At 45.7% G+C, this 24,578-nt stretch overlaps 1 protein-coding gene across 4 annotated transcripts in view; it reads right to left on the bottom strand.

The window, feature by feature from the left end:
* Nucleotides 1–1,322: 1,322 nt before the first annotated feature.
* Nucleotides 1,323–24,578, bottom strand: part of DOP1B (DOP1 leucine zipper like protein B) — a 104,901-nt gene continuing 81,645 nt past the window's right edge. Inside the window, exons 24-37 of one of the 4 annotated variants that reach the window (XM_030330164.1) lie at nt 24,217–24,272; nt 22,809–22,913; nt 22,646–22,712; nt 20,695–20,839; nt 18,183–18,268; nt 17,857–17,966; nt 17,606–17,752; nt 16,551–16,612; nt 15,910–16,038; nt 7,762–7,898; nt 4,810–4,865; nt 3,987–4,148; nt 2,349–2,478; nt 1,323–1,828 (exon numbers count right to left, since the gene is read on the bottom strand). In XM_030330164.1, the coding sequence (XP_030186024.1) occupies nt 1,577–1,828; nt 2,349–2,478; nt 3,987–4,148; nt 4,810–4,865; nt 7,762–7,898; nt 15,910–16,038; nt 16,551–16,612; nt 17,606–17,752; nt 17,857–17,966; nt 18,183–18,268; nt 20,695–20,839; nt 22,646–22,712; nt 22,809–22,913; nt 24,217–24,272 (1,644 nt within the window). In that variant the 3' untranslated portion in view covers nt 1,323–1,576. Of the gene's footprint in view, nt 1,829–2,348; nt 2,479–3,986; nt 4,149–4,809; nt 4,866–7,761; nt 7,899–15,909; nt 16,039–16,550; nt 16,613–17,605; nt 17,753–17,856; nt 17,967–18,182; nt 18,269–20,694; nt 20,840–22,645; nt 22,713–22,808; nt 22,914–24,216; nt 24,273–24,578 lie in introns of those variants that run through there. The other 3 variants (XM_030330165.1, XM_030330166.1, XR_003971875.1) reach the window with 3 other exon arrangements.

The following is a 24,578-nucleotide window of genomic DNA, read 5'->3' as shown; positions in this document are numbered from 1 at the left end:
TCTGGAAGGCAAACCATGCTCCCTGGCAGAGAGTTCAGGCTCCGGCAGCCGAGCCAGGATTCTAAATAGGGTAGCTGGCTTAAGACAGAGAGGCTCGGCAGGAGTGGGGTGACCCCCTGCCAGGAGAGAGGAGTCTGTGCTTAGGAAGAGATTATTTTAATGAACAGTGAGGTCTACAAAGTGGTAAAGAGATCCCAGAAAGAACAAAGGAAAAGGGAAGAGTCGAGAGTCCGTTTCTCTGACAGAAGCTTCAGGCATTAAAGGCTCCATGACTACATCGACTGATTTATGTTAAATGGAAAGTGCTGGCAAGGCACATCATGGTACATAACTAAGGTTACAGCTGTCAGAGTTCTGAAAACTATGTATTTCTTTCAAAGCTGGATGCACTGTGATTTTAATGCATGACTTATTTTAAAGTTTATTTATTTATAAACTTTACAACCAACACGGGGCTCAAACTCACAACCCCAAGATCAAGAGTCACACATTCTTCTGATTGAGACAGCCAGGCATCCCCCCCTTTTAAAAAATGTTTATTTTTTGAGAGCGAGAGAGAAACAGCGAGTGAGCGAGCGTGCGCATGCGAGCAGGGATAGGGGCAGAGAGAGAAAGAGAGAGAGGGACAGAATCTGAAGCAGGCTCCAGGCTCTGAGCTGTCAGCACACAGCCCGATGCCAGGCTCGAACTCACGGACCTCACGATCACGATCTGAGCTGAAGTCGGTGGCTCTTCTGACTGAGCCACCCAAGCGCCCCAGCCGGGTGCCCCTTAATATGTGATTTTAATGAGCAAGAGTTAAATATGTTGAGATATCTTCAAGCCCTCACCACTGCTGAACCGTCAATGGTAATGGGCAATTATTATTTTCAGAAAGCAATGTATTTTGGCTTTAAAATGTGGTACCAAAATAAACATTTTATTTTATTTTATTTTTTTTTAAATTTTTTTTCAACGTTTTTTATTTATTTTGGGGACAGAGAGAGACAGAGCGTGAACGGGGGAGGGGCAGAGAGAGAGGGAGACACAGAATCGGAAACAGGCTCCAGGCTCTGAGCCATCAGCCCAGAGCCCGACGCGGGGCTCGAACTCACGGACCGCGAGATCGTGACCTGGCTGAAGTCGGACGCTTAACTGACTGCGCCACCCAGGCGCCCCCCAAAATAAACATTTTAAAGGACATATGTGTGAAGGGTTAAGAGTAATACCCAACAAGTGTAAACTTTTAGAGAAATATACCGAGACAGCCCATATAGCTGCATCAACAAAGAAAACAACTCTTCATTGCCTTCATGCTTCATATTATGAATTTTGTGCTTGCATTAGATGATACATTAACTTTATTTTCTTTACATAAATTGAAGACGAAACATACAATCAGATCCAAATATATTACAAGGCATTTAGGGAGGTGTGTTTTGTTGCCCAACAGAAAATTGTCTGAAATCTACCTTCAAAATCGAAATTGGCTTGTTTAAAAAGCACTATCCTTGGCTCCTTTCTCGTTTAGAACGCACGTATCCTGGTTGTCACTGACGTATCGGTAAATGGATTAAACAAATCCTGTCTTATGGGGCTAACATTCCAGATGTTCCAAAAAATCATACTCAACACATTCTTCTAGCTGTTGCAAGACCCTCGGGCTATCTGTGACCGGGAACTCTAAGACTGGAGGTCCTTGGGTGTTGGCAGACAGCTTACTCTGGGTTTTAAAAGCACGATTTAGAGTCTGGAAGAATGGCATCAATTGCCTAATGCTGGAAACAGAATGTTGGCGCAGCAGAGGGAATTCATTCTTTGCGCTGATCTCATCAGAGCTGCCAATTTCCTACAAAAACAAAAACACCGCATAAAGATGATAAGGCTTTGTTAAGGGTTAGAGGTGCGGGCCAAGGACATGTGGGCAGCAAATCTAAGCGATGGGTTCTCTGGGGACCACTCATCGTCAGCACTGGTGGCAGTTTCCCAAAAAATTCAAACGCGAGGTCTTCAACCGACGTTTCCCGCCGGGATTTCACCCCAGCCCCTCCCCTCTCCCCGAGACCCCTATTCTTCCTGCAGGGCCTTCCTCCGCCTAATAAACCGACTCTGTGCGAAACCTCTTCCACGTGATTGTGGTTCTCCAGGAGGCGCACCTCAGCATGTGGGCAGAGAAAGTGACATGCCAATGAGGAAATAAAGATGGGATTTGGACCATCTCCGAGTTTTAACACTCAGACCAAAGAACTTCTGAAAACTATTCGGTCATTAAGATCAAGTGGCACATGACGGGCTTCTCTCGCGGCCCTCACTGCCTAGCCTCTCTCCCCTCCGCCACAAACGCTGACTGTAAAAAGGAAGACGTTTACCCCGTATTTTAACTTTAGAAGTTCTAGAATCCTAACAGTGTGGGGTTTGCATTCTTGGTGATTCTCCTCTAGGTCTGACAGGAAGGCAGGGACCTCTGTGTCCACTTCTGGGACAAATGCCCACCTGTAACTGGATGAAAACAATCCGAGGTCAGGCGTGCTGGCTCAGAGCTCACTTCGAAAAAGATTTTTCAACAGGTTTATGGAGAAATAATTCACATACCATATAGTACGCCCATCTGAAGTACATAATTGAATTAGCTTTTAGTTTATTCACAGAATTGTTTATCCACCACCATAATCAATTTTAGGATATTTTTTTCATCACCCCAAAAAGAATACCTGCTCCCTCTAGCTATCGCCCCTCAACCCCTTCTTACATCCCCTCAATCTATTTTCTGCCTCTACATATTTTCTTATTTGAAAATATATTTGGCATTTCATAGAAACAGAATCATGCAATATGTGGTTCTTTGTGACTGGCTTCTTTCGCTTAACATAACATGGTCAAGGTTCATCCATGTTGGAGGACACGTGAGTATTTCATTTTTTTTTTTTTTTTTTGCTGAATGTTTCATTGTAAGGATATACCAACGTTATTTACCCTCTCGTACATTCGTGGACTTTAGATTTCCTCCACCTTTTATGAGTAACGCAGCTATGCACAATCATATACATCAGAACCCACTTTTAAAAAAACTTTCCTTTTTGGAGCAGTTTTAGGTTTGCAACACAGTGGAGGAGGAAGTACGTACAGAGGTTTCCCATGTGCCCCCAGCCTCGCAATGCCTTCCCCGCTATCAATACCCCACCAGAGCGGTACGTTTGTTATAATCAGTGAAATGACATGAATTTGTGTTATCATCCAAGGCCAGAGTTCACTTCAGGGTGCACTCTTGGTGGTGTGCATTCTATGGCTTTGAATAAATGTATAATGACATGTATTCGTTATCAAGGTACCAAATAAAGTAGTTTCAGTGTTCTAAAAATCCTCTGTGCTCTGACTCCCTGTCTTGCAATCCCTGACAATCTTTTTTGACTGTCTCCATAGTTTTGCCTTTTCCAGAGTATCACAGAGTTGGAATCATACTATTTCAAGCCATTTCAGATTGGCTTCTTTCACTTTGTAATATGCTGTTAAAAAGAACCCACATTTTAACCACAAACATTTCTACGTGATAACTCTTTCTTTAGAGGGGGCAGGAGAGAGAGAAGTGGCATCTGGGGCCAGGCATGAAATTAAATGTATGAGCAGCTGTGTTAAGCCTACAGGAAATGTAAGCCAATAGGGGCAAAGTGAAGTGGAGACAGCCTGTTCCACTTATTAAAAACAAACAGACGAAGAAATCTACGCAAATGCAGTGAGGACCACCAGTCCGTGACTCTCGTTTTACGAGCATTCAGTAGCAAAACTACCTAAACGCGTATACACCACAGAAACCCAGCCATCAACACTACTGTGAGGCAAATCCAGAAAACCACAGGTGTTGTAAGCACTCTGACATCTGGTATTCTGAGGAGGCTCGTGGGCCACCAGAAACCCCTACGGCGGCTTCTCCCACCCGGTACAAAACAAGTGAAAGTGCTCACGAGGAAAGTCACCAATTCAAGGAGGGCACACGGGCTTATCTGACTTACATTTGAAACAATGGCATCTTGTCAGGCGGAAAAGAAAGTGCTGTGTCCAAGAATTTGCAAGCTGACAAATATAAGATGAGCTCACTCTGGGCTATCTCCCCCAGGGAGGGCCCGTTGCCATCAGCAACTGAAACTTTTGTTCTGTTGATTTTGTTGCTGTTTCTAAAAATTTGCAAAGAAACTCTTGTTATAAATTCATTCACGTATGCTGTAGTCCATTTACCTATGCAATGTCCCTAAGAAGGGTTTTTCCGTTTAAGAACAGTTGAGGGTTGGCTCAGCTGGTTAAACGTCTGACTCTGGCTCAACTCAGGTCATGATCTCACAGTTCGTGAGTTCAAGCCTCATATCGGGCTCTGTGCTGACAGCTCAGAGCCTGGAGCCTGCTTTGGATTCTGTGTCTCCCTCTCTCTTTGTCCCTCTCCTGCTTATGCTCTGTCTCTGTTAATAAAACATTAAAAAAAAAAAAAAAAGAATGGTCAAATGGCTGGTCTCTTCACAAGTATTTCAAGAAAATAATATTGAGTGTTTGGGGATGCCTGGGTGGCTCAGTTGAGTGCTGACTCTGGCTCAGGTCATGATCTCATGGTTTGTGGGTTCAAGCCCCGCGACGGGCTCTGTGCTGACCGCTCGGAGCCTGGAGCCTGCTTCAGATTCTGTGTCTCCCTCTCTCTCTGCCCCTCCCCTGCTCATTCTCTCTCTCTCTCTCGCAACATAAATAAACATGAAAAAATTTTTTTAAATGATAATATTGAGTGTTACATAATCCTACATCACAAAGTGATGTCCGCTCACATGTGTGCATAGAACTCATACAGCTTACCTCAATAATTCGTCATCCTCTTTCAGATCTTCTTCAAGCTGTATGAATGTCTGAATCTTAAAAAGAAAACAATTCAATTTACTATTGGGGAGGGGTTAAACCTAGCTTAATGTTTAACATTTATATGTCCATAAAAAAGAGCAAATAAAGCAAGAGACTCGGCAAAAAGAACCTGAAGAATAGGAAAAAATACTTGCTAACCAAGTATCTGATAAAGGGTTAATATCCAAGATGTATTTAAAACAACTCATACAACTCAATAACAAAAAAGCCAGTAACTTAATTTAAAAATGGGCCAAGGACCCGAATAGGTATTTTCCCAAAGGGGATACCATGGCCAACAGGTACAGATGCAAAGATGCGCAACATCACTAACCATCAGGGAAATGCAAAGTAAAACCCCAGTGAGGAATCACCTTACACCTGTTAGAAGGGCAAGCGGCAGAAAGACAAGAGACAAGTGCTGGTGAGGCTGTGGGGCAAATGGAACCCTCGGGCACCGTTGGTGGGCATGTACATTGGGACAGCCACTCTGGAACGCAGCACGGAGGTTCTCCAAATAATTAAAACTAGAACTACTATATGATCCAGCAATGCCACTTCTGGGAATATACCAGAAGGAATGCAAATGCTAGGTTCAGGAGATACATGTCCACCCATGTCCACTGCAGCACTATTTACAACAGCCAAGACAAGGAAACGTCCTAAATGTCTACTGATGGATGAATGGATAAAGAAAATGTTGTATATGTACATACAGTAAAATATGATTCGGCTATAAAAAAGGAAGGAAATCCGGCTATTTGGAGCAACGTGGAAGACCTTGGCAGTATTATGATAAGTGAAGTCAGTCAGACAAATATTGTATAATCTAGTTTATACGTGGAATCCTAAAAAATCAAAACGAAGCCAAATTCACAGAAAAAGAAATCAGATTTGTGGTTACCACAGACAGGAGATGTGGGGGTGGGGAAATTGGATGAAGTCGGTCAAAAAGTACGAACTTCCATTACAAGATCAAGAAGTATTAGGGATGTCACATACACCATGACAATAGTTAACACTGCTGGAGGGCATATATGAAGTAGTTAAGGTAAATCTTAAGAGTCCTTATCACAAGTTCTTATCACATTTTTTCTTTCTCGATTTGCTTTTTCTGTCTATAGGAGATGATGGATGTTAGCTCAACTCACGGTAGTCCTCATCTCACAATGTTAGTCAGATCACTTTGTACACCTAAGGTTATATTATACTGTATGCCAATTATGTCTCAGTAAACCTAGAATAAAAGTTTAAAAAGCAGATAGTATCAAACAATACAAATGAGTGTGAACAAGCTGACAGTTAAAAAAAGGTCAAATATAATTACAGAAGATAACATATTCTCTATTTGGCCAAGAGCCATGTGCTATCAACTTGAAAATTTTCAGATGAAATTAGATATAGATGAAATAGTATATTAGTCCTGAAAAGGGAATTTTGAAAACATTCCTAAATATCTATTCAGAATCTTATGACATATCCTCATGAGTAATTTATAACTAAATGTGGGTAAGGAAAAAGAATTAAATGTGTGGAGTATTTCGGAAATGCTGCTCTTAAAAGCCTATCCCCAAACTTCTAGTGCTTTCCGAGATTAATGTTGTTAATAGCCCTCTAAACAGCATTCAGCTTTCCACTTTAAATATTTCTATATAAGGCATGGCTTCAAAGAAACCCACAACATAAGTACAGGGGGCCTATTATGGAAATCTAGTATCAGTGAACGTGAACATCTGGCTAGTAAGTTCTTCAACTGAAATTTGAAGGATTTAGGACAGATAATTTCTCATTAGGAAGCTTCAGTTACATGGATTCATGGAGTGGTAGGTCATGGTATGTGATGGATGTGATGGTAATGTTTTCAGGGATGGGTGTAAACTCTATAATTTAGAATTTAAAGGATTAATCTTAGGATTAGGTAATTCATGTCACCACAAAGTATAGCCTGCCAGTAGCTCTGAAACATGATAACCTGACCTCTTCCCTCTAATTTGATTTTGACTTCACATGAGATAGCATCTCCAACTCATACATTTGGTTATCCACTTATCTAAATAGGATCTGAATCTTTTCTCCCTAGAGGCTCTCGATCTAACAGAGTTTACCTAGAAACTTTTCTGACTGCAGGTGAAGGCAGAGAGTAACTCAGAGGTTTTATGTTTTTTATTTTTATTTATTTTTTTTATTTTAGAGAGAGAGGGAGAGTGTGCGAGCTGGGGAGAGAAGCAGAGGGAGAGAGAATCTCAAGCAGGCTCCACGCTCAGTGTGGAGCTAGACACGGGGCTCAATCCCACAACCCCGGGATCAAGACCTGAGCCAAAATCAAGAGTTGGAGACTCAACTGAGCGTCCCAGGCGCCCCACGTGTTCCTTGAATTTTACCTTCTTTACCTGTCCAACAGTGGCCGGTTTGTAATGTGTAGTTATTCACTGTGCCTTAAAGTTTTATACTTTGTTTATTCAAACTATAAAATTTCCCAGAGCTACATTAAATGGTTCTAGCTTTAAAAATTCTGTATTTAACCAAGAGCTGACTACATGCTACCAACCTGACTGAAAATTTTGTAGATAAAATAAAAAGGAAATTTTGCAGATAAAATTAAGATATATTTGGAATAGTTGGGGCGCCTGAGTGACTCAGTCAGTTGAACGTCTGACTTTGGCTCAGGTCATGATCTTGGGTTCACGAGTTCGAGCCCCTTGTCAGGCTCAGTGCTGACAGCTCAGAGCCTGGAGCCTACTTTGAATCTAGTCTCCCTCTCTCTCTGCCCTTCCCCCGTGCTCGCTCACTCTCTTTCTCAAAACCGAATAAACATTAAAAAAAATTAAGATATATATGAAATATTCTTCCTGAAAAAGCATTTTAAAAAGCATCAACTCTGCTTTCAAGAGTTAAGATATTTGTACTTACTAATTCAGAGACCATTATTGGCCACAATGAAGTCAAATGTTGGGGAGATATTCTTAGCAGCAAAACTCTGAAAAAAAGAAACATCTGAGCAGCAACTGTGGATGTCTGTCCAACTCTGAGATTGTCTGTCAGGCGTTCTAAGGAAAGAAGATTTTAAAGACGTCACACAAATATGCAGTTTGGGGTTTCTCATTAGACAAAGAAAAAGCATAAAGCTGTAATCGCTTTGGCATTTAACGACAACGCAGCCTAAGTGGTGCGTGTTGGGAGTCTGTTTCTGCCCCTCTCGCTGACCTCCAGCCCTCTTCTCTGTGAGTGAAGCAGGTCGTGGCCTTGGTTGAAGGAAGTGAACCAAGCAGCCCTTTACTGCCCTGCCACAGCTGACGAGAGGGACTCCAACTTCTGACTGAAACCAGAAACCCGTCAGATGGCCAGTGGCCACCGCATTTTCTTCAGAGAATACGAAATACAAGACACAAGAACCACAGACGGTCCTCGGTGAGTGACGGAGCTACAAGATCACAGAGGTTAGCTGGCAGCTGACACCACATTCTGGGAGTGAAGGGTGAGAAGTGCAGGGGCTGAACAAAAGAGCTGTTTTCAGTGAACTTTTTCGTGGCCATGATAAAAACTTTAATTCCTGCAGGAACAAAAGGTGTGAGTTCCTCCAGCCCCTCACAGTCTTCCCCACTTCTCTGCTGAAATAACTGTAGAATATGACTCCCCTGCCACCACCACACCCCCCACCCGCCCGTAATTTAAGGTTTCTTAGAAACGTAACAAATTGTTACAGCAAACAGCCAGATAATGGTTCATGCCAGTTAAGATTTATTTGTAGTATCTCAGTAATAAACTCTTGATGTGAGCTAGCTTAAGTGGGTTTTTATTTCTTGCTTTTAAAAGTACTCTTGGGAGGGGCGCCTGGGTGGTTCAGCTGGTAGAGCTTGAGACTCTTGGTTTTGGCTCAGGTCATGATCTTGAGGTTGTAAGATCGGGCTCTGTGCTGAGCATGGAGCCTGCATAGGATTCCCTCTCTCTGTCTCTGCCCTCCCCTGCTCATGCCGTCTCTGTCTCTCTTAAAATAAATAAAATTGAGAGAGACAGGAGGGGCAGAGAGAGAGGGAGACCCAGAATCCAAAGCAGGCTCCAGGCTCCCAGCTGTCAGCACAGAGCCTGATGTGGGGCTCGAACCCACGAGCAGTGAGATCGGGACTTGAGCCGAAATCGGGTGCTTAACCAATTGAGCCACCCAGGCACCCCTCAAAATAAACAAATAAACTTAAAAAAAAAAACACTTTTAACCAGGGGTGCCTGCCTGGCTCAGTCAATAGAGCATGTGACTCTTGATCTTGGGGTTGTGAGTTCGAGCCCCAAATTGGGTGTAGAGATTACTTAAATAAAACCATAAAAAAACAAACAAACAACACTTTAGACCAAATGAAGGATCAAGCATAGCTCAGACACTTGACAGATAGACTGGCATTAAAAAAAAATTTTTTTTTTTTTTTTAAGTAACCTCTACACACAACATGGGGCTTGAACTCACAACCCTGATGTTAAGAGTAGCATGCTCTACCGACTGAGCCAGCCAGGTGCCCCAGGTTAGCATTTTTGAAGAGGGCTTTGTTTCTGGTTCTGGATGAGATGGAGTAAATATATTACATCCTATTTTTCTAACTGCAATTAAAAAAAAAAAAACAACTAAACCCTTGAGTAAAAATACATTGACTATCAGAAAACTGGAACATGAAGGAAAGGCAGCAGGATGGGCTAGGATCTTGGGACTTAAGCAATGACCTGTGAATTTGCTAGGGTTTTTAAATCTCTTATTTAAATTGTTTATTTTATTCGGGCCTGGACACCTGAGGAGAACATAAGCTGGAATGCCAAAGTTTCAACCTGAACGAGAAAAGATAAGAAAAGACACCAGTGCAGAGAGGATATGGAGGTTGGGATTATCAGGAAAGGATTTTAAAGATGTGGTCTAAAAATATCCCAATGATCAATTATGGACATTCGAAACACATGAAAAATAGAAACTGTCACCAAAGAAACAAGAGATACAAAGAAGAGACAAATGGAAATTTGGGAACTAAAAAATAAATCTGTAAAATCGAAAAGCTCACTGATGGGCTCAATAGCAGAACAGAATGGACAAAAGAAAGAGGGAAGTTGAAGACAGAATTCATGGGAATTATTGGAACTGAACAAAAGAAAGAAAAAAGGCCTGGGGGTCGGGGGAAGCAAGCAGTCTCAGGGACCAGAGGGACAACAAAACGTCTAGCATTTGTGTCACTGGAGTCTCCCCCCAAAAAAAGGAAAAAGAGTACGGGTTGGAAAAATAATTGAAGAAATAATGACTGACAACTTTCCAAATTTGGTGAAAGACGTAGAAGTCTACAGACAAGAAGACAGACAAGAAGCTGGGTGAGCTCTGAGAGGGATAAAACCAAGGAAATCCAGTTCAGTCACATAATAAAACTTCCGAAAACTGAAGCTACAGAAAAAACCTTGACAGTGGTCAGAAGGGAAAGCTACATGACAGCGGTCCCCCAGCTTCTCCACGTTCTGCTTCCCGAGGCCTCACTCAGCCGCGGTCCAGAAGCACACGATCCTTCTGACACGCAGTCAGAAGGTCAACAGCAGCCTCACGTTACACGTCACAGTGCCTGCGCCTCTCACCTCGCTTCAGCTCACTATGGAGGCACTTTACCACCTCCCATCATCACAAGAAGGGTGAGGACAGAACAGCAAGATATTCTGAGAGAGAGAGAGAGACCACATTCATGCAACTTTCACTAGGGATACTGTTACAACTGTTGCATTTTCTTGTTGTTGCTAATCTCTTGTGCCTAATTTACGAATTAAGCTTTATCTTAGGTACCTACATAAGGACAAAAACCACAGTACAAGTAGTATTTGAAACTATCCATGGTTTCAGGAGTCCACCGGGGGTCTTAGAATGTATCCCCTGTGGAAAAGGGAGACCACTGTGCCGAGAAAGGAACACTAATTTGAAGGAGAGCAGACTTCCCTCAGAAACCACGGAGTCACAAAGAAGCGGCACATTTTTTCAAGCGCGGAAAGAAAAGAACTTCACCCCAGAACTCCATTTCCAGTGAAAACATCCTTCTGGAATGAAGGTGGAAGGAAAAAAACCCAACCCAGACCAAGAAGAAGGAAGACAGTCTCCGTGGAAAACGGAGGAAACTTGCAGCCAGCAGATCTGCGCTCCAAGAATGTCTAACAGATGTTCTTCAGACAGAAAAGGAACGGTAACGGCAGGAAGTGTGGAACAGCAAGACAAAAAAGCGACAGAAAGGGTAAATCCATGAGTAAAAATGATGTTATCTTTTGAAATTACGCGGGACAGTGCAAGTGGCATCGGAGGTGGACTATGCCATGTGAGACGCCACCACAGGGGAAGCTGGATGTATGGTACACAGGACACCCGCTACTGTTTGTGCGGCTGCTTCTGAGTCTTAACCCATTTCAGGACAGAAAGTATTACGGAAAAAGTGGTTTGCACGCACAGGGCCCGTTTCATGTTGGTGCTCCGAACAAAAGCTAAACTCGTGAGATTCTTCTTCAGCCACGACGATCTGTTGCAGAATCACTAACGTTCTTCAATTCTAATATTCCTTCCTCAGCTGAGTGATAAAACCTTAGAAATCTAAGGAGCTTCTGCGAGCAGAGAGCGGGAGGGCCGGAGACAGTCCCCGCCCCACCGTTCCAGGTCGTGGGACCCTGTGCAGGCCGGCCACGTAATCTTGCCGCGCTCTGTCTCCCATCTGTGAAACCGGAGCAGTCCCCTACTCCACCCCCCTCCCAGGGCACCTACTCAAGACCACAGCCTATCGCTGGGAACCAAAGGGCTCAGGTTTCAGGCCTGGTTTTGCCGGTCATGGCAACACAACTTTAGGCAGGTGCTGCTCTCTCTGAGCAGCAGTATCCTGATGTAAAAATAGAGCTAAGACATACAGGACAAGGAGGGAGACTTAAAAGGTGGGACACCCTCCAAGAGACATGGGAAGGGCCAAAGTCACCCAGCCTGAAGGGTACAGAGTGTTGCCACTAGATCCTTCTGATGCCCCTAGTCAGGGCCTTTGTCGGGGGTGGTCTCCTCTCACCTGAGACAAACAGCTTTTTGCCCCTTAAAAAAAAAAAATCCTTGGTTTGGGCTTATCTACAGCTTCTTTTGTGATCAATGTAAAATTTATGTCCCTCTGCGCCAAGCTGTACAGAGCCACTCAGTTCTACACCCTGTGCACACCGACCTCCTCCAGGGCTCCTTGATGGTGCCATCAGTCAGGGGAAAGGGACTCCAGGGTGTATCCCAGGGGAGAAATGTTAGAAATTCCTGACTAGTTTTAGATTAGGCCTGAACTATTTACCATGGCATGCAAGTTAGAAGCTTCTGGATGCATCTCTTCTCCTGACTTGGGCATCATTGCTCCTTGGGGGCCAGTCAAGTGTCCCAAGACTATCAGAGAATGCTCTGAATTCTATCACCCCTGCCTCACAGAGGCTGCGTCTATCAACAGTCTTGGGGACAATGACAATAAAGTGGAAAATGCTTTGTAAACTGTCAGTTAACAAAATATGAAATGGGGTAAAAATGCCCACGTTTAAAAACATGGATCATTATTTAAAATGCAGCATTTGAGCTATGCAAAATGGAGGGTATATGGGGAAATTCTTGCTTCTCTCAGGGCCCCCAAACCACCTCCAGATTAAAGTCAGCACACATGCACAAACACACATGCTTTTATATAATATGTACAGTATTATATTGCCTCTCCTCAGAGGTATGATTGCTTAGAACTGCTGGATGCTTCAATCCTGCCGTGGTCAAACCACACCACTGTTTGAAAAAGGCTGTCGTCTATACTTTTCCTGTCCTACACATGTAATACTGTCTTTCTAGCTCTCTGGGCCTCACCCTAAATTTTAAAGGCATGTGTGATGGGAGACGGGAGAGAACGAGCAGGTGTTTGCTCTCAGACTGGAAAGGCACGGGAAGGACTGCAAGGTGCTCTGGCCAACACGTTCTCCCTTCCAGTTTCCCCCTCTTGCCACCACTGAAAGTGGACTTTCAGACGCTGCTGAGCAGCTGGGTGCCTAAAGCACCTGCTCGCACGCTGCACAGGCACGAGGGGGCGGTGCTCCCTGCAGTCCTCTCTCCCTCCAGATCTTGTGGGGGTGCAACAGAGCTTGGCTTGGACTCTGCATTCAGCCAAAGTCTTTGGAGGTCTGCCGTTACCCTTACTGGCACTCCTGGGCGCCACCTGACCAAGTCAGCCTCCCGTCAGCAGTTCCAGAAAGGATCTGTCAGTATCTGAACATTCGCTTTCACGTATTTCAAGTGTTCAGGGCGTTAGGACGTGAAAAATCTAATGTGCCTCACGTGTTGAAGTTACGTCAGTTTCGCTGTAAAGATATTTTATTATTGCAAATATATAGTTATAATTAGTAACTATAAAAGCTATTAGTGTTCTGAATTAAGACAATTAGGAGCTTTCAAATAGTCAAGTTGGGATGTGGGCCGACACTTACTACTAATGTCAAGATGGGATGCGGGCCGACACTTACCACTAATGTTAAGAGTGAGTAATCAGGATAACTTTGGGAAGAGGACTGCTTTGTGAGCTGACAGGTACTTATAAACATTTTTTTAAACGTTTATTTTATTTATTTTTGAGAGAGAGAGCGTGTGAGCAGGGGAGGAACAGAGAGAGAGGGAGAGAGAGAATTCCAAGCGGGCTCCTCACTGTCAGCACAGAGCCCAATACGGGGCCCGATCTCAGGAACTGTGAGATCACGACCTGAGCCGAAATCAAGAGTCGGACGCTTAACCGGCTGAGCCACCCAGGCGCCCCTATAAAACATTTTTTTTAAAGGATAGAGTACGAGATTTATGTCATAATTCCACCTGAAAACCCGAACGTCCTTCAAGTCACAGACTGGAATACCGTTCAGCAATAAAAAGGAGTATGCTGTTGATAAATGCAATGGAACAGATGACTCTCAAACAGATGACACAAGTCAAAAAAGCCAGACTTGAAGGCTGCACCCTAGCTAATTACATTTCGGGCACTGTGGAAAAGACAAACCCGTATGAACAGAAGGCAGAGTAGCACTTGCCAGGGGCTGGGGAAGGGGAGGGGATGATTCCAAGGAGCAAAGGGAACTCTCCGGGGTGATGAAAATGTTCTGTGCGTTGACTGTGGTGGTGGTTACGTGACTATACGTATCCACCAATTCATAGAGCTGTACACCCAAAAGGGTGACTTTTACTTTATGTAAATTATAGCCTAGTAAACCCGACCCTCAAAAGAGGATTCACAACATAATTCTGATATTTGTAAAATTATGTTACACTAGTCTTTGTAGTATTAATTAAAAAATCTGTCAAGAATTGTATTAGGGGCGCCTGGGTGGCGCAGTCGGTTAAGCGTCCGACTTCAGCCAGGTCACGATCTCGCGGTCCGTGAGTTCGAGCCCCGCGTCAGGCTCTGGGCTGATGGCTCGGAGCCTGGAGCCTGTTTCCGATTCTGCGTCTCCCTCTCTCTCTGCCCCTCCCCCGTTCATGCTCTGTCTCTCTCTGTCCCAAAAATAAATAAACGTTGAAAAAAAAAATTAAAAAAAAAAAAAAAAAAAAGAATTGTATTAATTTATTTGATTCCAATCAGGCTGTGAGTCTTAAGGAGAACATATTTCTTTTTGAGAATTCTTTCATATCGTGGAGAAGGGTGAACTTAGAATGCTCACTTCACCATCTCCACATTTTATGAGGAGAAAAACCCTTCAAAATCATGTATAATAGCTGCAATAATTCATGGGAACGCAAGCTGGTGCAGCCACTTTGGAAAACAGTATGGACGTTCCTCAAAAAGCTAAAAATAGAACTACCCTATGACCCAGCAATTGCACCACTAGGCATTTATCCAAGTGATACAGGTGTGCTGTTTCGAAGGGACACATGCACCCCCATGTTTATAGCAGCACTATCAACAATAGCCAAAGTATGGAAAGAGCCCAAAGGTCCATCAATGAATGAACGGATAAAGAAGACGTGGTATATATATACAGTGGAGTATTACTCGGCAATCAAAAAGAATGAAATCTGGCCATTTGCAGCTCAGTGGATGGAACTGGAGGGTATTATTGCTAAGCAAAACTAGTCAGTCAGAGAAAGACAAATATCATGTGACTTCACTCATATGAGGACTTTAAGAGACAAAACAGATGAACATAAGGGAAGGGAAACAAAAATAATATAAAAACAGGGAGGGGGACAAAACAGAAGAGACTCATAAATAGGGAGAATAAACTGAGGGTTACTGGAGGGGTTGTGGGAGGAGGGATGGGCTAAATGGGGAAGGGGCACTAAGGAATCTACTCCTGAAATCATTGTTGCACTATATGCTAACTAATTTGAACATAAATTTAAAAAAATAAAAAATAAAGCAAAAGAAATAGCTGCAATAATTCATTTTTGAAGCAAAGAACAGAGTGAGTATGAAGTACTGTTAAGGAAAGGTCAGGCACTTCCCCAAAATCCTGCTCCTTCACTAGCCTCGGTTGGTGCTGTGACCTCACAAAATCTTGACTACAGGAGGGATCCGGCAGGGACAGTGCCGAGAAAGTACTGTCAGACTTTTAGAGACTACCTAGTGGAATCTAATAGCATTATAATAATTGAGTTTTAAATTTTTTTTTTTTTCAACGTTTATTTATTTTTGGGACAGAGAGAGACAGAGCATGAACGGGGGAGGGGCAGAGAGAGAGGGAGACACAGAATCGGAAACAGGCTCCAGGCTCTGAGCCATCAGCCCAGAGCCCGACGCGGGGCTCGAACTCACGGACCGCGAGATCGTGACCTGGCTGAAGTCGGACGCTTAACCGACTGCGCCACCCAGGCGCCCCAGTATAATAATTGAGTTTTAAAATAAAGCTTCAGATTCACCAATACATTTCTGGATTGTTCTTCTACGATAACCCCTGCCAAGTGCCTATTTCAACACTCAACCATCCTGCCAGAATGTGCCCTGGGCCGCTCTGGTGGCCGGCCCGAGTCAGCCAGCCGGGGGGGTCTGCCATCCGGCAGAGGGGTGTGCTCAGGGCGAGGGAGGGTGGCCTTCTTACCTTGTATCAGAGGAAGGTACAGGTGGTATTGATCAAGTTCTCCACTGAAGACAGCAAAAGCCTGACGCTTGAGCAGCATCGCTTTCTGCTCGAAACTTGAGAACAGTTTTAAAGAACTGCTCTGCATGTCTATGATAAATACAGTCAGGAAGTTCCGTTTAGTGAGAAAACCGTAGTCAGAGGGAAGCAACAGGAAATTCACACTAGTGCAATTTCTATCCTTCCTGGTGAAAAAGTCGTGATCTTGACTAAGTAATTATGATCTTGTGGTTACTACTCACATATTTATTTGTAAACAGAAACATTTCTCTAATGATCATTAATGACAGGGAGTTGGAAGAGAGGATGAAGGACGGACAAGTACTCCTAATAAATTACGGTGAGTGAACCTATCCTTACTCTCTAAAAAGTATCCCTCCACTGAAAAGCTGCCAAAAAGGTTGTCAGGGCCTTCTGGTCAACAGACTGGAACTGGGAAGGCTCATTCATTAGTCCTGACATGTTATGCACATTACATTATGGTCTGCAGCTTAGATGGCACCAGAAAAGATCCTAGTGGGGTTCTGAAATACGTGATAAAAGCTGATTATGATGTATTGGTTCTTTAAAAGTGACTTATGTGCACGTAACATACAACTTACTCATTAGATCTTTAAACATGGTTTTCTCGTGAGTCAGGAGATGGTCAATAATGGACTTCCAACTGGATATTGAAAAAAGCAAAATTAAATATGTCAAGGATGACAGTCTGATTAAAGGCATTAAGAACACACCCCCTTTTAGATGTATTAAAGACTTTTCTGAAAAGTTACTGAAATGAATAGTTTCTATACAAGGGAAAGGTGAGCAAAAGCTCTTCATTTACACACTAAACACAGGCAACGAATAACACGGAAAAGAATGAATAATTCCCAGCTTATGGTAAACAAAGAATGGTTTTTTTCAAGAGTTGCCCTTGACTATGTTCACACAGGACGATGTTCACACGCTTGTGCTGATGGACACAAGTGGAGAGTAGTGGCAATAAACACCACCAGTTTTCAAATGGGGTCCCCAGGAGGGTTAACAGGAGCTCGAGATGGAAGCCACAGGACTCTGGGGGGAGGCAGGGCAAACTGTCAAGCTTTATGGACTGCTGACCAGTGTCCCCCTCTATCCCTGTGGTTAATGAGGACATGTTGGGCCACACCAGGGGGAGAGGCACTGAGTGGTTTTGTTGACCTTCCAGCAAAAGGCACTGGGAGTTCACCTTGTGTGTGTACCTCAGTGGATCTCTGCCAGCAAAGTGTCTGGCCGGCTGCACGGTCTGAGAACCTGTGTAAGCTGAGACATGGGATAAGGACACCACGGCGTCACTAGTGGGCTCTGTCATCTTAGTGCCAGTGGAATATCGTGTGACTCCCAGATGGAGCAGTACCAGACCAGGGGCCACGGGAACCCTGTTTTGTGTGCTCTGGGGATAATACGCTCCCTTAATTGAGATTCTTCTGAGAAAAAAATGCACCTCTGTATTTTTAAAACACCTGATCTTTCTTCCATGAACACAGTTAGCCTGCAAGCTTGTGACAATGACGTCCCGGGATCTGGGCTGATGCTGACCGCTCCCATTTCAAGTATGAGAATTAATTATGTAAACCGAAACCCTTTTTCCACTCAAGCATTTGCAGCACCCTTTTGTCAGGGCAGCGTTTCTTACTGTGCACAGCAAGTGTCCATCTGAAAGAAAGCAGGGTCCAAGAATAACTCCAGGACTTCTTTTTTCCAGGCTCGCTTGGTATAGGCGTAGCCACTCAGGGAGCTCAGCAGCTGAGCGCCGGCTCGGAAGCTGGGGGTGTTGTAGGCACTGAACAGGGGCAGGGAGGGAAGAGGGTCGAGGTCAAAGACTGTGCAAAGAAAGCCACTTGATGCATTTCCCATAAGCTAGTGTGCTACCTACGGGCAGGATACCTGTGATTGCGCAGGTACGGAAACACATAATAGAGCAAGCGGGAGATGAGCGGCACCGCCTTCTCCTTCTCGTCACTTCGATAAACCATGTCCAGGAGAGAGGCCAGGACCTACCGGAGCAGGACCACAAGAAGACAGAAACCTGCTGAAGCCAGCGACAGTGAGAGTCGGTCCTCAGGGTGGACGTCACCTCCCAAGAAAAGTCTGGGGTGCAGCTTGGGGGCAAGAGCGACTCCCGAGCTCCCCTGCGAGGGGCGGCCTGCCTGCACAGAGCGTGGAGCCGGCCGTCGGGCCCGCGAGGGATGACCAGTAGGGGGCGCACTTACATCTGCCAGGAGAGACAGGGCCTGCACGCTGTATACCGAGGGCGCGGAAGCGGACACCATTGCTGCAGCCGTGGCGGTGGCATCTGCTGACAGAAAGAGGCAGCTGTGTTTCAGTCACGAAGGCTGGGCCACCATTCACGCCTCGAAAGCATCGCATGTACGTGTGACGAGTCCCTCTTCTCACGCGGAGTATGAATGTCCTCCATAGCGTGCTCGACTCCACAGTAAGCATCTGGGCACTGTGATCAAGGGCGTCAGTGCCGACTCACTGTCTTCCTCCCCAGCTCTGTGCTCTGAATCGTTCTCGGGGCATCAACAGCCCCTTAGGTGATCCATCTGACACCTTGGCCTCTGAGCCCCCTGACCCTCTTCTCTCTTCTGACAATCTTTTGCTCTGCACCAGCTCTGTCATTTGTCACCATCACACCCTTGATGTCATCAATTTCTCAACTCTCCACTTCCAGCCTCCTTCTCTGACTATATCTTATCTTTCCCGGATCCTCACACAGGCCACCAAATCCTTCATCAACTCCTCCAGGTCTGCCCTTCTCTGCCTCCCCACCTGCACCCACGGTCTGCCTTCTACCTGGGAAGCATCTCGACTTTTGCTGTTCTCTCCCTCTGAGGCACTCACCTGGAAAAATGCAAACCTGGAGAAACCCAAAGTTCGGCCTATGCAGTTCTGTGTAGGTAAGTGCTCTGGAGAAAACCAAACCACGAGACAGACCTCACTTTCCCCCATGACCATGAACCTCAAAAAGAACCTGATGGCTACCAGATAGTCCCACCCATGGACCTTGGTGGTATGCTGGCTTCCCTTCTCTCCAACATAATTCAGATCCTCCTTCGATAACCATCAATACTCTCCCCTTGTCAGCTGGTAACCTCATTCATATTTCATGGAGAAAATTAATGGAAACAAACAGGACTCTGTCAGTTTGGCCACGATGAGTTATTAATCTACAACATATATATCTATGTTCTCTGCCTGGTCTCCTGTGTTGATAAACATGCCCCTAGCTCCTATGGGAAGACCATAATTCCATTTATGACACCAACCCTGGCCCCATGGCCATCAAGGGTTTTGCTTTCTAACTATCCTTTCTCTCTGTGGTATTTATTTCTTCTCTGCTGCACTGTTGTTTTTCTGTTTTTTTAGTTTGTTTATTTTGAGAGAGACTGAGAGAGAGAGAGAGACTGAGAGAGAGAGAGAGAGAGAGAGAGAGAGAGAGAATCCCAAGCAGGTTCCATACTGTCAGTGCAGAGCCTGACACAGGGCTTGAACCCACGAATAGTGAGATCATGACCTGAACCGAAACCAAGAGTCGGATGCTTAACCAACTGAGCCACCCAGGCACACCTCTGCCGCACTGTTCGGTCAGCACACAAATATGCGTTGGCATACTCCAATTTATTTACTTTTTATTTTTTTTAATGTTTATTTATTTTGAGATTGGAAGAGAGAGAGAAAGCAAGCCGAGGGACAGAGAGAGAGAGAGAGAGATGGAGGGAGAGCATCCCAAGCAGGACCCGTGCTGTCAGCACAGAGCCTGACATGGGGCTCGAACTCACAAACTGTGAGATCATGACCTGAGCCGAAATCAAGAGTCAGAAACTCAACTGACTGAGCCACCCAGGCGCCCCTGGCATACTCCAATTTAAAAACAAATCAAGTAAGAGATATTCTTTGGTCTTTGGTTCTACTTGGTTACTGTCCTATTGACAAGTGAGCTTCAGGGAGTTCTCTGCATTCATGCCGTCACTGCTGTCTCCTCCCCCTCCTTTTCTCCCCAGCGTCTTCTCTACCTACTCTGGTGTTCCCAGCCCAAAGGCTTCCATGTTGTTGAGCCCAGTGGGTCTCTGTCCGACTTGCCTCCATTTCTTGGCAGTCTTCCACTGTGTTATTCCTCCCTTCCTCTGGAAGCACTCTTATGTTTCTGTGACCCTACGCTCTCTTGGTTTTTGTCCAACCCCAGTGACCACCTAAGTGTCTTTTCTGGCTCTTTCTCTGACATCTCAAATTTGATACTTGCAAAACCAAGCTCAATTTCCTGTTCCAGAATGCTATTTCAGTCTTTTCCACCTCAATAAATTGCGTAAGCCAAAAACCAAAGTCGTCCTTGATTGCCTTTTTTGTTAACCACCACATCCAGCCCATGAGCAAGTTCTGTGGACTCTGCATCTAAATCAGTCCACCTTTTTGTATCGCCCTTGCCTCTAAGCCAACACTGTCTCTTGCCCACACCACTGTGAAATCCTTTTAGTTTTTAATTTTAATTAACTAATTAATTTCAGAGAGAGAGAGAGAGGGAGAGAGCATGAGTGGGGGAGAGGGGAAGAAGGAGAGAGAGAGAGAATCTGAAGCAGGCTCTACACAGCACAGAGCCTGATGCAGGGCTCGATCCCATGACCCTGTGATCATGACCTGAGGCAAAATCAAGAGTTGGACGCTCAGCGGACTGAGCCACCCAGGCACCCCAGCAAGTATCATTTTCTGACCCCGTGTACCTACCACACAAATCTTCCTCAGCATCAGATTCTTCTAGAGAGATCTGAGGCTGGGCCTTCACTTCCAGGTTTCTACTTAGCCAGCTTGTTTGTTCCAAGGAAGAGCCAGCAATGTTCCCTACAGCTTCTAGGATTTTTTGAGTGACTTCCTGAAAAGAAGAAAGGAAGTTAGCTCAGGAAAAGATGCTGAAATGCCTAAAACCACACCATTCGGTAGAAACGTAACATAGGTCACAACTATGAACCACACAGATAACGTGAAGTTTTCCAGGAACCATATTAGAGGGTCAGAGGAAACAAGTTCACAATTTCTAACCTCATATACCCAAAACATGATCGACACGTAATCAATATAGAAATTATTAATGAGATTTCACACTCTTTTTTTGCACTAGACCTTTGAAATCTGATGTGCACATTCAATTCAGACCAACCACATTTCAAGTGCTCACCAGCCACAGGGGGCTAACGGCTACCATACTGGCCATCATGGGCACACCACAGAGAAACAGGAAGTTATAGCTGCACACTGCCATCTAGCAGATTTGTTTCCGGTGTCTTTGGGACTGTGGGTCCTTGCTAGAATGGCATCCTTCGATAATATAACAAGAAACAAAATTAACTGAATTAAGTTGACTCGATGAGGGTGAAGTGAGGAACGATTCATATCAGGAGTATAATCAGTAAAGAATCTGGCCAAGTAGCTGGGATAGAGGCAGAAATGCTGAGCCCCTTTCTCAAGCCAGCACCATCAAGTCTCACCAGCAAAGACTGGCTGCACATCCTTGCCGTCTGAGAACGGAACAATCCTGACTTAGACCGTAAGCCCAACTGGTAGGCTGGGGTGGTCAGGCACAGAGCGAGAGCACTGCCAATGGGAAGAGGGGCGCACGTGAGGGAGCTACCTCGGCGAACCCGGGCAGAGGTGTGGTGTGGCCGACGGTGGCAAGAAAGAGCAAGAAAAGAGACTGAGGACTCGGAGGGTATCCCACTTCCCACGCAGCGAGTGGGCAGGGAAAAGGTGTAGGTGTGCCTCGAAGCAGGGGTGAGGAGTTGGGGTGTCAGGGAGGCTGGGCATCATGAGATGGGAGCAACCAAAGGGAGCAGGGGTGAGGCACACCAGCTGCCATAACCCCCGAGGCCAACGCTACCGCCAGAACAGACAGAAGGCAGGGGCGTGCTGTAGGTAATAGGCCACGAGGCAGGTGACCTTGAGAGGCTAGTCTGGGAAGTGCTGTCCAAGTGCTGGTCGTGCAGCGTCAGCTTTCTTCCCCACAAGTGGAGGCCACTCGGGTCCCTGGGTTGTCTAACTAAGCCTGGCTGTACTTTAAACCGTGCTCCAGTGGATGAGCACTGGAACCGGAGAGACCTTTCACAAAAGCCAGGGATAATGGTCAGCAGTAACATCCCCAGGGCTGTAAAACTGATACACATCCCGGTTTAACTCGAAGCCGTGGCTCCAAAAGCCCCTCAACCAGCGATTCTGATGGTTGCAAAATCGTGATTTCCTGACCCCACCATTCTATTTGTAGTTGGCATTTTACTCTAAGGCTTCCCTTCTCCTGGGGTGAATTTCACCTTTACTTTTCAGGTTTTTGGAAACTTTCTGTGAGCAAATACTGCTTCAGCAAGGAGGGGCCAGAATGGTTTCAAGGACAGAAATCCACGTGTACGGAGTTGCTGTTCTAACGCTGTGCAGGAGGCGTCTCCACCTCTATCTGTGTGCGGTGGGGGAGAGGGGGCATCGTGTCAATCCCTAGCGGACTGCTCAGGCCAGACGCAAGAACTTCAGCAGGAGACCCCGGCCCGGGTCCCTCGAGCCTCCGAAAGACAGTAACGAAGGAAGTGAGATCTAAGAGCTGATTCTGCCCAGTGCTGATTATCCACGAGCACGTCCTCTAAAGGCGGCCACTACTCCTGGAACGGTGGCATCGCTACCCTTTTCACACACAGACCTGCAGGTCTCTTTGGTCCTTCTTGCTTTCCAGGTTGGGAGTTCTCGTCACAAAGTCGTTCAGCATGCTGTTGAGAGACAAGCAGCTTCAGACTAAGAATGTTGCAGGAACAAGATGTATTCCGGCAGGAAAACACGGTGACGTGATTGCTGGGGCACGGTACCTGAGAAGCAGAAAGTATCCAGGCGGAGCTAGATTCAACTGCACGGATTCCTTTAGCACGCCCAACAACGAAGGAAAGTTCTCTTGCAAGGCCGTGACTGGCAGCCTATGTTTAAAAAACCAGGAAAAAATAACCCGACGGTGAACAAGTCAAAACATACATTATAAGCACATTTTAGGTCCAGGCAGTTGGAAAGCAGAGGACATATGGCCCATCTGACTGACCTCTTTGTTCTTGTTCAAATTAAAATACGCACGAGCTACATTTTTGTATTCTGGCAAGAACCTGGGGAGTCTGGAGACCAGAAATCCTGCTGCTGACAAGTCAGATGCTCCCAGTTTCCTGTGTATCAAATAAAGGCCTTGAACCAGAGGACTATCTGACCCCTCGGGCCAGTCTAGCTCTAATATCTGGCCTTTCCAGTGTCGCTGGTAACGGGCACAGCCATCAGCCCACAAGGTCACCCGCCAGGAGCTGATCTTCAGTAGTTTTCATGGTGAGGCCACACAGCGCAACAGGCCGCAGCCCAAGGGCCCCAGGTTCAAGTCCTGAGCCACCTCAGCAGTGCCTCCCCTGCAAGAGGAGGAGGATGGAAATCTGCAGCTGCTGACGGCTCATGGGTCACTGAGACCACCGTAATGCTGAGACCCGCCAGCATTACAAAGCACAGCAGTGACCACCAGGACGGACGTGACCAGCTCCTCTTTAACCCCTGGAAGAAGGAACTGGAAAATCGCTTGTGGGCGAAGTATCGACAGCGGGTTCGAACTTAACCCCAGACCCAGGGACTCCTGGGACTATGACGCTCGGATCTACCCGCCTGTAGCCGTGGGGGTGGCAAGCTGCAAGAAGCTTGGCCCGAGAGCCTTGTTAACCAAGGGGCTGGGACCTGGTTGTCAGACTGCCTGACTGTGCAATTCCCGCCACACGAGAAGGGGACTGTGTCCCCCACTTCGCCTTCGTGACCGTGACAGAGGCGGCCCCGCACGGTGGATCCGGTATGGCTTCCCTTCCACCTGCGGAACCTGCTTCAACGTCCCCTGTAGCAAAGGCTGAAAACAGACACGAAGCTCACAGGCAGAAACCACAGGAAAGCACTGAGGACTCAAAACAATCACTTCTCCTTTTTCTAAGTCTTTAACACTTTGACGCCGAACGTGAAGTGTTCAAGGGACAGCACACGGATTTTACAAAGTCCGATTGGATCTCTGGAGGAGAAGGAAGAGCCTCAGGGCATTCATTCTCACACCTTGGGAAGAAACCAGGCAGGACACCTTCAAGATGCTTTCTGAACTAAGGCTCTCCAGTTGGCAAGAAATGCAATTGGGAGTTACGTTTACAATCGGCGCAACTGCATCTGTGCAGCGATTACTGCGACTGAGCAAAGTTTGTGAAGGGTTTGCCTTACCTTTGGATGAAAGCATAGCAAAACTGCAACACGGGGATATCCACGAGCGGCGCTTTCTGAAAATGAAAGTGAAACCAATCACTCCAAGTTGGTTAGGAAATAAGGTTAAAAAAAGAATTAGAATACAAAACGAAAGAGAGTCTATATCCTCACAAAGCAAAGGATTTTAGCCAGAGTCTCTCAGATGGGATAGCACATGGGAAAGCAGCCCCCAAGCGTGACAAAACACATGCACACTGTGAGGTCCCAAATCATCACCGCCCTTCTTACCAGACTTCAGGGCGAGTCCCCTCCAGGCTTGTAACAAGTATTTGGGGGAAGCTGTGGTGTAATAAAACTTTGGTGGCCCAAGTGGACCCTCA

The sequence above is a fragment of the Lynx canadensis genome, chromosome C2 (assembly GCF_007474595.2).
Source record: "Lynx canadensis isolate LIC74 chromosome C2, mLynCan4.pri.v2, whole genome shotgun sequence".
Classification (NCBI taxonomy): Eukaryota; Metazoa; Chordata; class Mammalia; order Carnivora; family Felidae; genus Lynx; species Lynx canadensis.
The sequence above is the reverse complement of the archived record's forward strand: the minus strand, read 5'-3'. Positions and strand labels throughout refer to the sequence as shown.